Genomic DNA, 14,908 nt, shown 5'->3' on the forward strand with positions numbered 1-14,908 from the left:
AATGGTCCCCGGATAATAACCAATCATCCCACCAAATTTCATGCGATTCGGTTTAATACTTTTTGTGTTATGCGAGGAACACGCAGACAAATAAATAAATAAATAAATACACAGCGATCAAAACATTACAGTACCTGGCTGGTTTCTTTGGCTGGAGCCGGACTGAGTGGGGCTGCGGTCTTGGCCTGAGGAGAGGAGACGCTCTGAGGAGAGGAGACGCTCTGAGGATAAGTCTTGCCCTCTCCTTCCTCCTCCTCCTCCTCCTCCTCCTCCTCCTCCTCCTCGCTGCTGTGGGCCGAGCCGGACTGAGACCGGCGCTCGTCCTCCTCCGCGAACTGCTGATAGCGGCTCGGCACCACCGGCTTGCCGGCGGCGGCGTCGCCGTTGACGCGCTTCTGGGGGTCGTCCACCTGTCCGAGGGGAGAATCGACATCGTCATAGGACGCACGCACTTTGGAGTCTTTGAGAATACGACCATGTAACATAACCTCGAACCAAAACGCAGATTATTACGTGTTCTCGACTCTTTAAAGTGAGAAACTGTCATAATCTCGACCTGGAAGTCCCTGATGTGATGAGAGTGTCGTGTGATGGAGGCCGACACGAGAGTCCAGGTAGCGTTATAAAAACTCTTCATCTATTATTCACACAGTAATCAGATCAGACTCTTGGGTAACGTCGATGAAATAAAGCTGACGAGGCAAAACGACTTCTTACTGCCAGACTAACGCCCTCTCCGTGACCTTCGGCCCCCCTTCGCCGACTGCACCGGCTCTTTGGACTCGGGAGGACCGGGTACTCACCGTCACGGCTCGGGGAAGAGAGGCGAGGCGGGACGACTGGGTCCCGAAGGGCCGCGGCGCGACGATGGAGGTCAGACGAGCGCTATCCGGTCTCTGGTAGTTCCTGGGCAGGGAGGCGGACACCCGAGACGCCCCGGGAGGCTTGGGTTCCATGGAGCCGGGCTGCGGTCGCTGTTCGTACGGAGAACCGGAGGAGGGGGCCTCGGCCTGTCGGTGCAACAATGGGCGCCTCGGCTCGGGCCCCTTCGGCGGCGGCGGGGCGCTCCGAGAGGAGACGGCGGCCGCTGGCTCCTCCGCCTCTCCGGTGCCGCGGCGTACAGAGACTGGACTCGGTAACGGTGCTTCAGCTGCCGGAGGCTGGGACCTGTGGGAAAAGCTGCGGCTGGCGCTGGCGCTGGCGCTGGCGGTGGTGGTGGTGACCCTGCCTGCAGGGCTGTCCAGAGTCTCAACCCCCTGTGAGGTGGGAGGGAAAGCGGCCCTGCCGGTAGCCGGGGGGTCGGCGGCGGCGGGGGGGGGTCGGTCCTCTTTCAGAGGAGGCTCGGGGGATTGGGAGGAATAGAAAGGAGCGTCAACGGTGAAGCTCCGGGCGGGGAGCGTTCGGGGCCGGGCGGAGGGGACCGCTTGGTCGAACACGACTTCGTCGTCCAGGTAAGACAGAGAACCGAAGCGACTGCCGACGCTGTTCTTCCCTTTATTCTCCCTGAGGAGGAGGAGGAGGAGGAGGAGGAGGAGGAGAAGGGGGAGGAGGAGGGGGATGGGAAGATAGGAGGGGGAAAGAAGAGTGGACAGAGATGAAGTTAACAGACGAGCGAGGCAATTTTGGGACAAGTGACAGGAAAGGGAGTGAGGGTCAGGGAGGGAAATAAAAGGGTTGGAACAGAGGGGCGGGGCAAAGGAAGGGGGAGGCGGGCTGGAAGCCACGCTTAGATTACAGGTTCACACAGACTGAAGGCACAGTTACAGAGAGCCACCTCATCCACTCCTCTCAAAACCTCTCATGCACACCACTGCCTCTGTTACCTCAATAAAGGATCTCCCGCCGAGGGTAGAGAAGGAGAATAAGAAGAAGAAGAAAAAGGAGAAGAAGAAGAAGAAGAAAGAAAGGTGTAGAAAAGGAACGAATTCAGTGCGTAAAAACTAAAGGATACAAATCAAAACATCCCCCTGGCGTCGGCCCCCTGCGTCCCCGACGGAGGTTCTCTCACCTCTCCTCCTGCATCTCCCGTAAGGTCTTGGACCTCCTGCCGCCGGACGTGTCCTGCTCCGTCTTCTCCCTCTCCTCCTTCTTCTTCACGATGTCAGAGTTGACGCTCCGGCGCCGGTTCTTCCATTTGCTCAGGTCCTGTGCAGATAAAAAAGAGAAAAAGCCCGTCCTGTGACCTCGTGCGACAGTTCACCCTGAGACCCGGACGCGAAGCAGAGCGGTTGCGAGCGTGCGGCTGGAAGTTGAGGAGGAGAGAAAGAAAGAAAGGAAACAACCAGACATCTGAAGGTGTTCTATTTGTGTGCGTTAGGCTCCTCCCGGCTCACCTCCCCAGTGTGTCGGGGACGGAGTGACCCACATGCTGCTTTAAGACTGCACTGCACTGCCGGTGACACCAATCACACTCCATCACTCTTCATGTCTCCAACCGGAAAAAACGAGCGCTTTGTGATGCAACGACCCTCTTTATTAAAAAAATATTTTAAATATGAAATGAAAGAAATGGAGGCAGGTTCCCAAAAATTATTTTTAAAGTTTCTTTTAACTTGTGTTTTTTTGTTTGTAACTGTGTGTTTCTTATGTTGCTGCTTGTCAATAGTTTAATAATAATATAAATAAATGTCCAGGAGTAACCTTCTCCCTCCAGTCAGCTGTACATGTCGTTGTTTTTTCATTCCAGGGTCCTTGTCCCGACATCATCGGTCCATATTATTACGTCATGACCGTCGTCGGTGTTGACAGGAAGTGGCGTGAACACTGATTTGGAAATGAGGACAGTCCATAGCCAGAGGGCAGCGCCGCACCATTCGGCATCTGCCTCTCCGTCTCTGGCTCGTATCCGAGCGTCTCTCTTTCCCCCCCGCGGGCCACGGCCTGCACCACGGCGTCTGCTCGTCACGTGCTCGCCTCTCACTTCCAAACCCCTCCCTCCCGTCTCGATTAGTCAGGCGAGGCCGCGTAGGGCCGGCGGCGGACGCGGTAGCTACTCACATCCTGCCACTTATCATCCGTGTCCTTTATCTGCTCGCGCTGCTTCTGCAGATCCTCGTAGCGAGACTGCCGGTCGACGCCGGAGTCCGCCAGGATGTCGCTGGTTGATTTACTCCTGTGGGCGGAAAGAGAGTTTTTGAGACGGTCGTCAAAGGATCATGGAGAAGCTGAAGCGGGAGGCGGACGGGGCGCTGAGTTTGGATCCGACACCACTCCGGCAAGTTCCAAATAAAAAAACAGCAAAATTCAAATAGTCACAATATGGTCCGCCTTACACGGCCCGTCCATGTGCGTGGAAGTGGGAGGAGCCCTGCAGCCGGTGGGCGGTGTTAGTTTGTCAACAGCTGGAGGTGATGGGGGTTAGTGCCATGGATCGCAGCGCTCCGCCCGTCAAGCAACGAGAGCACTCGCAGCCTCCAGAGGAAACGCACCCTCACCTGCCGAGACGGACGCGCGTCTCACTCTCCACAGGGGGGGGGGGGGGGGGCACGGCCCAGCACGCTGCTACAGTAACTCACACCGGGACACCCTCGGGTGACAGGGACCCGCCGTATTGCTACTGTGTGCATCTTCTTCTTTTTTTTTTGTTGGCGTTGTGGAGTAGCAACACATCCCCCCCGCCCTCCACCCCCACCCTACCACCCCATACACACACACACACACACACACACCTGAACTTGCACTTTGTTGTATGTCAGCATTTAGCAGCCGATAAGTGAGAGCAGCATCACAAAGCATGGGGGGGGGGGCTGCATGGGGGTCTGCATGGGGGGGGGGGGGGCAGAGCGAAGGCAAAACGTGCCACATTCCTGTGAGCCTGCATCAACTCACCCTTCGATACTCTCTGGCACTTGCTGCTGTCTAGGGAACCGGAAAGAGCCACACACACACACACAGTCACAAACACAGCCACATGTCTGTGGAGGGAGCGAGTGTGTGTGGGAGGGGCCCGGTGAGCCCAGCTGGTGCGGGGGTCACTGATGGATGTGAAACCATCCAGCTAAAATATGACCGGCTGCTTTTCACTTCATGAAGAGGTTTAAAGAATTTAAAGGGACAGTGCACCCCAAAATCAAAAGATACATACAGTATTGTTCTTCTTACCCTTACCATGCATTATAAAATCAAAGATATATATATTGCTCCTCCTACCTGCACTACAAAAACAAATATATACATATATATATATATATACTTATGACCATGTGATATTTAATATTTTTTATTTTTATAAATTTGCTAAAAATTCTACATTTCCATTTTTTTATTTTACCAAACGGCTGCAATGAAACAAAGAGGGAAACATTCAAAGGGGTCTGAATACTTTCCGTACACACTGTATATCTCCTCTTTCCTGCACTACAACATCAAAGATATATATTTCTCCACATACCTACATTAAAAAAATCATTCACAAGATCCATATTTATCATATTTGTTTTTTGTAGTGCAGGGAAGAGGAGAAATATGAATCTTTAATTTAGCAATGTAGGTATGTGGGGAAATATATATCTTTGATTTGGTAGTGCAGGTAAGAGGATGCATATATCAAAGATCAAAGATTCATATTTCTCCTCATACCTGCACCACAGGTGAGAGGAATCCTCTCTGATTGCGTCCTGTCCCTTTAAAGGCGTGACCATAGTGGGCTTAGGTTTGTGCGTCACGTCGTTGTGCAGATGTGCGCGTTTCTCTCAACAACGCTGCCTCCAACATGACGTCACTGGGAACGCGGCTTTTAACGCGTGGAAGTGAAGTCAATCCATCGTGGCCTCGACTCAGGTTCAATGTTTGCGTTGTGTGTGTGTATGTGTGTATATGTGTGTGTGTGTGTGTGTGTGTGTTCGTGTGCAAACGCTGCAGTGCAGATTTGTGTTTGTGTTACCATGGAGTCCGCGAGTCGCATCTTCTCTCGGAGCCGCGGGGAATTTTCAAGTCGACTCGACAGACTCGAGTGCGTTTGTTAATCGGGCCCCGCTCGCCGCTGCGGGCGTGTTCGGGGCGCTATGTTGGGACGTTACTCAGGCGTGAAGCTTTCCACACTCTGGTGCTGCTGGACCCTGAGCCTCACTTGTCAGTGCGAAGCTCGGTGAACTCGGTCAACAAATGGCCACGCGCATTCCATCACCAGATCACCAAGTCTCTCATTTTCTTTATTAAGCTTGTTTATTTATTTAAATGTTCACAGGCAAACTGGTTCCGATGGGGGAAACAAACCCAAAAAGACCAAACGCAGAACTCGAGTCTGATTGGACATGATGTGCCAAACCACATCCATCCAAAATCACACGTCACAAAACACAGCGGCGGCAGTTTCCATGCTCATCCGTCTCGCCGTCCAAACGCCGCGTACACACACCGAGGAGCCGTACCGCCATCATGCAGGGAAAAAACTAAACAATCAATGTCATCGGGACTCTGACTGAGGTTTCATGTTTACTGGGAAAAACACTTTACATTTTGAGGTAAAAACCAAAACATTTTAAACAGGGAAACGTTTGCAGACTTCTCTGGTGTGACTGACCGTAACTGACCCAGAGACTGACCCAGGGACAGACACAGAGACTGACCCAGTGACTGACCGTAACTGACCCAGAGACTGACCCAGAGACAGACACAGAGACTGACCCAGAGACTGACAGTAACTGACCCAGAGACTGACCCAGGGACAGACACAGAGACTGACATAGTGACTGACCCAGTGACTGACCCAGAGACTGACCGTAACTGACCCAGAGACTGACCCAGTCTCTACTAAAGAGCTCAAAGAGGTGGCCTTCAGACGAGTTGGATGGACATGCAGTCTGGACCACTTCCCGATCCTCGTGGCTTCTTCCCAGTCTCCGGAGTGGGGGGGAACCAGCAGGTCTTCACCGCCTCAGAGCCGCCAGCCTCTCCACCAGGAGCCTCCTCTTGTATCTCAGCCGACTGGCCTCCCTGATCTCCTGCATCCTCCGCAGGTCGCCCTCGCTGCAGGAAGGAGGCGGCGAGGGCGTCGTCTGATTGGCCGGCGCATTTCCCTGCGCGCAGAGTTTCCGGACGAGCATGTCGTCCGTTTTAGGCCGCGCCTCCTCCGCGGCCCCGTCGTGTTCGTCTGCCGCCGCCGCCTCGCGGGTCAGAGGACACGGGGGGCACAGGAGTCTGGCCTTGAGATCGGGGGGCAGGGCCCACGGCTCCGGGACGGCCATGGGGGCGTAGTGGTCCGGTGCTCCCGAGAGGGGCCGCTGGTGCTGAGCCCGCTGGGCTCTCTCCCTGCGATAGACCACGTCGTCCTGCTCGATATCGGGGTAGTGCTCCTCCTGGCCGGCGGCGGCGTCGTCGTGCCGCCGGGTGACGATGTTGAGCTGCGGCTCGGACGAGTAGGGCCGGCGGTGGGCCGACAGCCGGGTCTTCATCACGGCCAGGTCCGCGTTGGCCCGGAAGGTCAGGGTTCGCCTGGCGAACATGTCGTCGTTCTCCAGGTCGGGGACCATGCTCTCGTAATCGAAGGGGTCCGGGGGCTCGCGGGGGTCCTGGCGCCCCAGGAGGGGCCAGCGCTCACATTTGACCAGCCGGGGGCCCGAAGACGGGTCCACCGGGGCAAACGTCAGAGGGGGGGTCGCTAACAGGGGGGGGTGTGGGAGAGTGTACGGTGCTGGGATGCGAGGACTGCGGGGCAGAAGGAAACAGAAGGACAGAGAGGCGGTGAGTGCGTGAGCAGAGGAGGAGGAAGAGAAACGTCACGCCGCCATCGAGCCACGAGTCAAACTGATGCTCATCACGCTGGCGAGGAATACAACAGCGCCGCTCGCGGCTATCACTGCTATCAAATTGCCTCATGCTGAGTTACAGCCTATTTTCTACACAGGTCAGTGCAAGCCAGCTGCTCTGTCGAGCGTGTTAGGGCGACCTCCGGTAGCGAGCCAGCATGCGCCGTCATTAGTCATGTTAGAGAGACTCAGCTGCAGCCAATCGTGTTCCTCCTATGTGAAACCGGGATGTCCTAAGAACATCCCGTCACTGTCACAGTCGTGCAGCCGCACGGACCTTTTGCCCGCCGCGAGGCCGGCGTGAGCCGAGGCCTGGTGCGTGCGGGTGTGAGGGGGAGGGGGGCCGGAGGGGGGGCGGGCGGAGGAGGAGGAGGAGGAGAGCCGAGGGCCGACGTCGCCGTCGGAATCGTCCGACGAAGAGCCCGACTTCTTATAGCTACAGCCGGCGGACGGAGAGAGAAGGGGACAGGAGCAGAGAGAGGGCAGAAGGGAAGGAAAGGAGAGAGAGGGGGGGGGGATAGGAGGTCATGGCAGGAGAAGGAGAAAGGAAAGGTAAGTGGGCGGAGTCTGTACAGGAAATGCAGTGCATGACATCTTAGGATCTGAAAAAGGTTACATTGGCATGCAATAACTGAAAAGTGTCTGGAAGAAAAATAGATTTAGCAAGAAGGGAATGTATGTTCTCCGTAGAATATAATAAAGCATGTATGTTTATGTATCTATACAGACATGCTTGACTGCAATGCCCTCACACACCTGAAGCCTTGCATCTTCTTGTACCAGGGTCTCTTCTGAGAGCCCAGTTTGATCTTCTGTACGTGTGTGTCTTCTTCGGGCGTCCAGAACTTTGGCAAGAACTTGTCAAAGGACCCGGCGGCCGCCGTCGGCTGCGGTTGGACGCCCATCTTGCGCGAGTAGAGGTCGTCCTGGACGGGGTCGGCGTAGCCCACGTCGTCCTCGGAGTCCTCGGAGTCGTCGTAAATCTCCCTGAACAGGCTGTCGGCGGACACGGGCCGGCGGCGGTCCGCCCCCACGGAGCCCGGCTGGGGGGGGCGCACTCCCCCGCTGTTGACGGCCAATCACACGCATCAGCGGGACTGTTTCCCGGCGGTCGCGGCACAGCACGCCAGTCACGCAGAAGAGTTGCAAAAACAACCTCAAACGGGGCGACGCCGGGATTAGCGAAAAACCAAACGCAAGCTCAAAGACCAAGCTGTGAAACTATTGACTATTGATCACTCCTCCGAGCTCATCGGAGGAGGACGTGCTGCAGCAAAACAAATGTAATCTCAAAACAAGTCAAACAGAAACCGGCACAGAGCTGTTAGAGGCACTGCAACCGAAAGATGCGCTCGCGGTTACAGTCGACCATGCAAACTGAAGGTGGGGGCGGCGCTGCAGTCCGCTCCCGTCGGGCACATCAAAGGCACATCAAAGGCACACGGGCGCCGCGCGTTCTCTGACCTGAGGCCGCTCGCATTCGGCCGGGGGGCAACACGGGGCGCCATAGTGACCGGAGGGGGCCGGGGGCAGCCCGCCGCCGCCAGGGGACCGGCGGGCACGGCGAAGTTGGCGGGGGGAGCCGGGGAGGGGCTGTGGAAGCGTCTGCCGGCGAGGTCGTCCAGGACCAGGTCCGGGTCGGGCCGGTCGGCGTCCGAGTCGCTGCCGCTCTCGTACTCGTAGACCCACTGCAGGTGAGGCGCGGCGGCGGGCGAGGCGCTCGGGGCCGCCGGGCCGCGGAGCCTCGTTTCACTGAGGTAGCCGTACCGCAGGAACAAGAAAGACAACACCGGTACACAACCAACGTCCGACCGACGAGCGGTCGACACAACGACGGCACCGCAGTCGCCGACGCGATGGCACGGGGTCACAACTTTGGAGCGCAGATCTCTGGGTGCAAACACTTTGGTCTTACGTTGCTCATAAGAAGAAGAAACTGTCTCAAATGAACCTTCAAACGCAATCAAAGAGTTCCCCGCCGCGTCACAGTACCTGGTGAGGGTGGCGTCGTCCTCCGAGTACGCCGGGTTGGCCCAGCTGCGCCGGCTGTCCTCGTTGCGCTCGGCCCGTTTCTTCCTCAGCGGAGCGGGCACGTAGGCCATGGATTTGTCTTTGGTGGGCAGGAACTGGTTAAACTGGGACGTGGCCTTGGGCGTGAGGGTCACCGACCGGCGGTAGCTGAGACCGCTCTTGTTTTCGGCCATCCTGACGACGGAGTCGGCCTCCGGGTCGCTGCAACAACCTGGGAGCGGAGACGGAGAGAGCTGTCAAGACAGATTGTGGGAAATAAAAGAAGACCGTGGGAGAAGAAAAGGGAAGGAGACGAGGAGAAGTGAGGAAGGAGCTTTAAAAAAAAAAAAGGACAAATGAGGTGAGAGGGAAGGGAAAAGAGTGAGGAGGGATGGTGTTGTGTGTTCTGGCGGGACTCTGAAGGAGTAACAGTGGGGATCGGAGGCCTCTTCATTTACAAGCCGCTGTGGAATGTCTCACTTCCCCTGGGGGGGGGGGGGGGGGACCAACCACTCTGATCACTACTTCAACCTCTCAAAGCGTGCAACACTTTTGTCACGAAACAAGACACTGCAGACGGACCTTTAGCCGTTGACATGTTGTATTATATCTCCGCTTTTTCACTGGAAGCGTTCACTTCCACGAGCGCGCCACTAGATGGCGATGGGTGTTTGTTTTCACTCGTGACGCAGCAGCAGAGCTTTCCAGTTCACACATATTTGAAGTTCTGGATAGACCAGAGAGGAAATTTGAGAGAAAAAACACTTGAAAGACAATCGACAGATAGAAAAACAACATGCTCCGACCTCTTGAAAGCCATAAAGTCCCCAAAAGAAGAAGAGGTGAAGAACACACGGTTCTGATTCTGGTTGTTTCTGTGGAGATGAGGCGTCTTACCCTCGCGGCTGCCTTTAAGAGTGGAGTCAGAGGAGATGCTGTGTGGTCGGGAGCTCAAAGAGTCCAAGCTGTCTGGGGAGTCGTCTCTCCTGGGTCCTCCTCCCTCTTTCAGTTGGAAGAGCTCCTCTCGCTCTGAGCACCAGCTGTCTCCAAAACCGCTGTCTCTGCCGCCTTTCTGACCGGACGTTTCCTGCAGAGCCTTTTACACACACACACACACACACACACACACACACACACACACACACACACACACACACACACACACACACACAGTCAGACAATGGGCTGCCAATCACAACATACGGCTCAGCAGTGTGTGCGGTGCGTTCAAGGTCTCCCAGGTGGAGTGTGAAGTCTGCCCTGCCTCTCGTTCCAGAGACGATGCGTTCGCTGACACCTCGGTCAAAACAAACAGTGGCGTGCACCGTGTGCCGCCGCCGATGACGGTTTACTGCCCGGGGACATTATGGGATGGCTCTTGAACACAAAGCGAGCCCCGGAGCAACTTTCACCAGCAACGGCGACGAACAAGCCGACACTTGAAAAGTGTTTTTCCAGATCTGTAATCCACCGAATCCGACCAGACAAGTCCACAAACTAAACCGGGCCGAACGCCGGTGCCACTGAACTCGGATTATCGTGGCTCAACGTACACACACCGCGGTAACCGACTGCTATTACTGAAAACCCCTGCAGTCAGTTACAATTATAGGGGACATGCCTGTAAATCTACGTGGGAGCAAAGTGCCAAATTCAACACTGGAATGAGCAGAGGGGAGGGGGGGGGGGGGGGCAAAGAGAACAAGAAGAAGAAGAAGACGCTATTTTCACCTGTAAATATGAATATTTTAAAGAGCGCAGTCAAATGATCCGATCATTTATGACTTTAGGTGAAAAATAATTGCTCTTAAATAGTTCTTTAAAAGGCTTCGTGGTTCTAAGAAGAACCATCAGCTACTGAAGAACCGTGCTGTCGTTTGAGGAACCATTATAGGTTCTTTGAAGAACTCTTTAAGGCAATGGTTCTTTAAAGAACCCTGGTTTGAAAGGTTCTGTGTGGAACCAGGAATGGCGCCTTTAAAGAACCATTTGTAAGGTTCTTTGAGGCACCTTTATAGGTTCTTTAAATAACTACTGGGTGGCTGTAAACGAGGATTCCCTTTGCGATCGCTGTGGTTCCTGTGAGCAGGTGAATCCGGACCTGCCGGCTCCGAGGCGAGCCGTACCTTGGACAGCGCGGCGCCCAGCAAGCCCTCAAAGGCCTTCAGGTCCAGGTAGGGTCCATCGTAGAGACGGTCACACTGAGCTCTTCTACCAAGCCAGTAAATGGTGATCAGCACCTGGAGGGAAGAAGACAAACAGGTGGGAAATCAGCCAGGGTTACCGGGCAGAGTACATCAGACTATATATAGCCCACCCCCAGCCCTTGAATGCTATATGCAGGGGATTGTTGTGTTGGTTAGCCGTACTGACACCAGGTGATACCACTGCCCTTGTTTACGGGCTCATCCAGAATACTCTGTTGCTGTGTGTGTGTGTGTGTGTGTGTGCGTGCCGGTAAATGTGCCACAGTGCAGCGATTGGCTGGTCCCGTTGTCTACGTGACGCGCTTCAAACTGCCGAGTCGGCTCTTTGGTCTTGTGTGGGGAGTGTAATGTTTGATTGAACGCAATGAAGCTGCCGTGAGTGAAACTTTGCTCTCAGTTGCACAAAGTATCATAAAAATATCTATGGGAGAAATATTCCATCTAAAGGGGCAGATTAAACACTTTAGTTTGTACTTTAATACTTTTTAAAAGATACAAGACCATGAAATATATCTAACGTCAGCCGGATAAAACCTGTGTCCCTCGCGATGCCATGGTCATCTTTTATTTTATATTTATTTATTTCACACACATCCCAGTGTGCCTCTGATTGGTTCTTTGAAGGAGACGTTTTTTTAGCCCATTCACAAGATTAAAATCTCAAATTAAGTCTGGGATTAGTTTAGTGAGCGTGAGCAATAAAGCTAAATATGGCACACAATGGTTACAGGACTATTAAGGTATCACATGAATAAGAATACTCCATAAGTATATCATTCAGCTCCGATGGCGTTGCCAGACTCACGATGAAGTCTTATTCCTTCTCAAAGCCTGACTCCTACATTACCCACAATGCACATAGCCTACAGCTGCTAGGCCCAAGTACAGATGAGGAGCTGCACTCACTTTTGTCTAATTCCAGAATATATATATATTTTTTTATTTTTACTTTGAGTAACCGACTCCAGTGACATCACTCGAGTCGGTTATTTCTACATACACGTGGAGGTAGTGCTCACTAACACCTGTATTATTATGGATTATGTTCCTCAGTGAAATGTGAACAGGAAGGACTGAGGCTAAATTATCTTTTATTTGATATAATAATAATAATAATAACAATAAAATAAAAAATTAAAGCGTCATTTTTTCTACTCACATTTTTCAGCCTCCTGTTCGTCTCTTGATGCCTGGGAGAGAAAAGGGCAGAAAACAGAAGTGAGTGAGTGAGTGTGAGTGAGAGAGTGTGTGTGTGTGTGTTCTGAGAGAGAGAGAGAGAGCGAGAGAGAGAAAGTGACAATAAAAGAACAGAGGCCGTGCTTGTTGGGCGGTGAAAGGGTGGAAAGTGAGAGCACAATCCAGACCTGCTGCCAGGCCTTCACGCACTCACCACCACCACAAAAACAACAACAACAACAACAACACAGGGGCTGAGAGAGAAACATTGCTGAGGAGAAATGAGCCATAAAGTGTTTAACGTGTGCATGTGTGTGTGTGTCTATTCTTACACTAATCCCACAATCAGCTGTAAAACACCTCGTTACAGCTCCGGGGCACAAAGGGCCTTTTTGTTCCTGATTTTAAACAACGATACAACTAACAGCCGACGCGTTCCCTCCTGAACACTCCCCTGTCGGAGCCTCTCGCATGCCAGGCGGCGCTTCACTGGTATTCCCGGGCTCTGACGGTAAATCACTCTCGGCTCGTGTTAAACACTCGCGGTCCGACACGTTCCCCTTTCTCCCTCCTCGTGCACATCGTGTACCCGAGTCGCCGAAGGGGACCGTGGAGTCTATTTGGAGGGGTCAGAAAACGGCTCCCGGTGACCGTCCCCTCTGCACGCCACACATTCCCCCGTTTCCACGCGGCAACACAACGGTCACGCGGCTTCTCTCCTCCCATGAGCACTCTGGATCTCCTCACAGCCCCTTTCACAATTCAGTTTAATTTTTATAGCTCGATATCGCAAATTACAAACTCCCCTTTAGAGGGCTTTACAGTCTGTCCACATACGACATCGCTGACCTTTGACCTCACATCGGATCAGGAACAACTCCCAAAAGAAATAGAAAAAACACTTTCAGGGGTAAGAAAGGTGAGGAACTATTTAAGTAAATGGTTGTTGAGAGAAACCTGTTATGAAAGGTTCTCTGTGGAACCAGAAATGGTGCCTCAAAGAACCATTGTTTTAAGGTTCTTTGACGCACCTTTCTATTTTTTGAAGAACTATTTAAGGAAAATGGTTCTTTATCGAACCCAGCTTTGAAAGTTTCTTTGCGGAAGCAGCCTTAAAGAACCATTTTTTAAGGTTCTTTGACACACGTTTATAGGTTCTTTGAAGATCTCTTTCAGGAAATGGTTCTCTAAAGAACCCTGGTTTGAAAGGTTCTTTGTGGAACCAGAAATGCTGCCTTAAAGAACCATTTTTTTTAAGGTTCTTTGACGCACCTTTCTATTTTTTAAAGAACTATTTAAGGAAAATGGTTCTTTTAACCCTTGTGTTGCCTTAGGGTAATTTTGACCCGAATCAATATTACACCCTCCCCCCGCCTTTGGGTCATTTTGACCCGATTCAATGTTTCACCCTCCTGTTACCTTTATATTTACTAACATATTTTACCCTTTGGGTTCAATTTGACGCCAGCAATTAAAACCTCCAGAAAATTATTAGAATTAATATTGTTTTCCAAGTTTAAGTGTGAGGCACTTTATGTTTGTTTGTTGACTACCGAAAGAACACCGACATTAAACATTGAATGGGGTCAAATTAATCCTAAGGCGGGGGGAAGGTGTAATATTGATACGGGTCAATATGACCCGATTCAATGTTTAACCCTCCTGTTACCTTTATATTTACTAACATATTTTACCCTTGAGGTCAATATGACCCCAGCTATTAAAATCTCCAGAAAATTATTAGAATTAATATTGTTTTCCAAGTTTAAATGTGAGGTACTTTATGTTTGTTTGTTGACTCCCGAAAGAACACCGACATTAAACATTGAATGGGGTCAAATTGACCCGAAGGCGACAGGAGGGTTAAATATTGAATCGGGTCAAAATGACCCGAAGGCAACACAAGGGTTAAGAACCCTGGTTTGAAAGTTTCTTTGCGGAAACAGCCTTAAAGAACCATTTTTTAAGGTTCTTTGACACACCTTTATAGGTTCTTTGAAGATCTCTTTCAGGAAATGGTTCTCTAAAGAACCATGGTTTGAAAGGTTCTTTGTGGAACCAGAAATGCTGCCTTAAAGAACCATTTTTTTTTAAGGTTCTTTGACGCACCTTTATAGGATCCCTCTCCAGGATGGACAGAACAGCTGTCATGTGACCAGAATGAAGCATGACAGAGTGACATAAACACATTTAATGAGAATGACAGAATATTCCCAGCATGCAGAGTGGGACCAATGCAGCTGCTCGGAATGCGACGCGTGACGTGTCAGTCAAAGGTTCAGGCGGCGGGAACAAAGCAAGACGTTTATAATCGAGCACATTATTTCAATCAGGGTGCTGATTGCTTCGTGTCGTCCTCAGTAATTAAGAGCAGGTGTGAGGTATCTGCACATCATGTGACTTTATGTTTCTAGTTACCTTCGCATTGAAAATGCGGAAGGTAATGTTTTGATCGCTGTGTATTTATTTATTTATTTATTTGTATGCGTGTTACTCGCATAACTCAAAAAGTATTAAACCGAATCGCATGACATTTGGTGGGATGATTGGTTATTATCCGGGGACCATTTGATTAGATTTTGGGATCAATCGGGTCAAAGGTCAAGGTCATGAAAAGGTCCAAATGTTCTTGAATCGCATGACATTTGGTGGGATGATTGGTTATTATCCGGGGATCATTTGATTAGATTTTGGGATCAATCGGGTCAAAGGTCAAGGTCATGACAAGGTCAACATCTTCTTTTTAACATAGCACGGTCAATTTTCATC

General features: G+C 51.9%; 1 protein-coding gene across 5 annotated transcripts in view; it reads right to left on the reverse strand.

The window, feature by feature from the left end:
* The window catches only part of lmo7a (LIM domain 7a), a 50,771-nt gene that overhangs the window by 11,720 nt on the left and 24,143 nt on the right, over positions 1 to 14,908 (reverse strand). For 4 of the 5 annotated variants that reach the window (XM_056438490.1, XM_056438499.1, XM_056438483.1 and 1 more), the window contains exons 5-13: positions 12,123 to 12,153; positions 10,883 to 10,996; positions 9,654 to 9,852; positions 8,739 to 8,988; positions 3,829 to 3,858; positions 2,998 to 3,112; positions 2,009 to 2,145; positions 804 to 1,503; positions 135 to 410 (exon numbers count right to left, since the gene is read on the reverse strand). In XM_056438490.1, the coding sequence (XP_056294465.1) occupies positions 135 to 410; positions 804 to 1,503; positions 2,009 to 2,145; positions 2,998 to 3,112; positions 3,829 to 3,858; positions 8,739 to 8,988; positions 9,654 to 9,852; positions 10,883 to 10,996; positions 12,123 to 12,153 (1,852 nt within the window). Of the gene's footprint in view, positions 1 to 134; positions 411 to 803; positions 1,504 to 2,008; positions 2,146 to 2,997; positions 3,113 to 3,828; positions 3,859 to 4,321; positions 4,342 to 5,885; positions 6,646 to 7,023; positions 7,183 to 7,502; positions 7,812 to 8,210; positions 8,499 to 8,738; positions 8,989 to 9,653; positions 9,853 to 10,882; positions 10,997 to 12,122; positions 12,154 to 14,908 lie in introns of all 5 variants that reach the window. The other variant, XM_056438514.1, reaches the window with a different exon arrangement.

This window comes from Pseudoliparis swirei, chromosome 2 (genome assembly GCF_029220125.1).
Source record: "Pseudoliparis swirei isolate HS2019 ecotype Mariana Trench chromosome 2, NWPU_hadal_v1, whole genome shotgun sequence".
Lineage (NCBI taxonomy): Eukaryota > Metazoa > Chordata > Actinopteri > Perciformes > Liparidae > Pseudoliparis > Pseudoliparis swirei.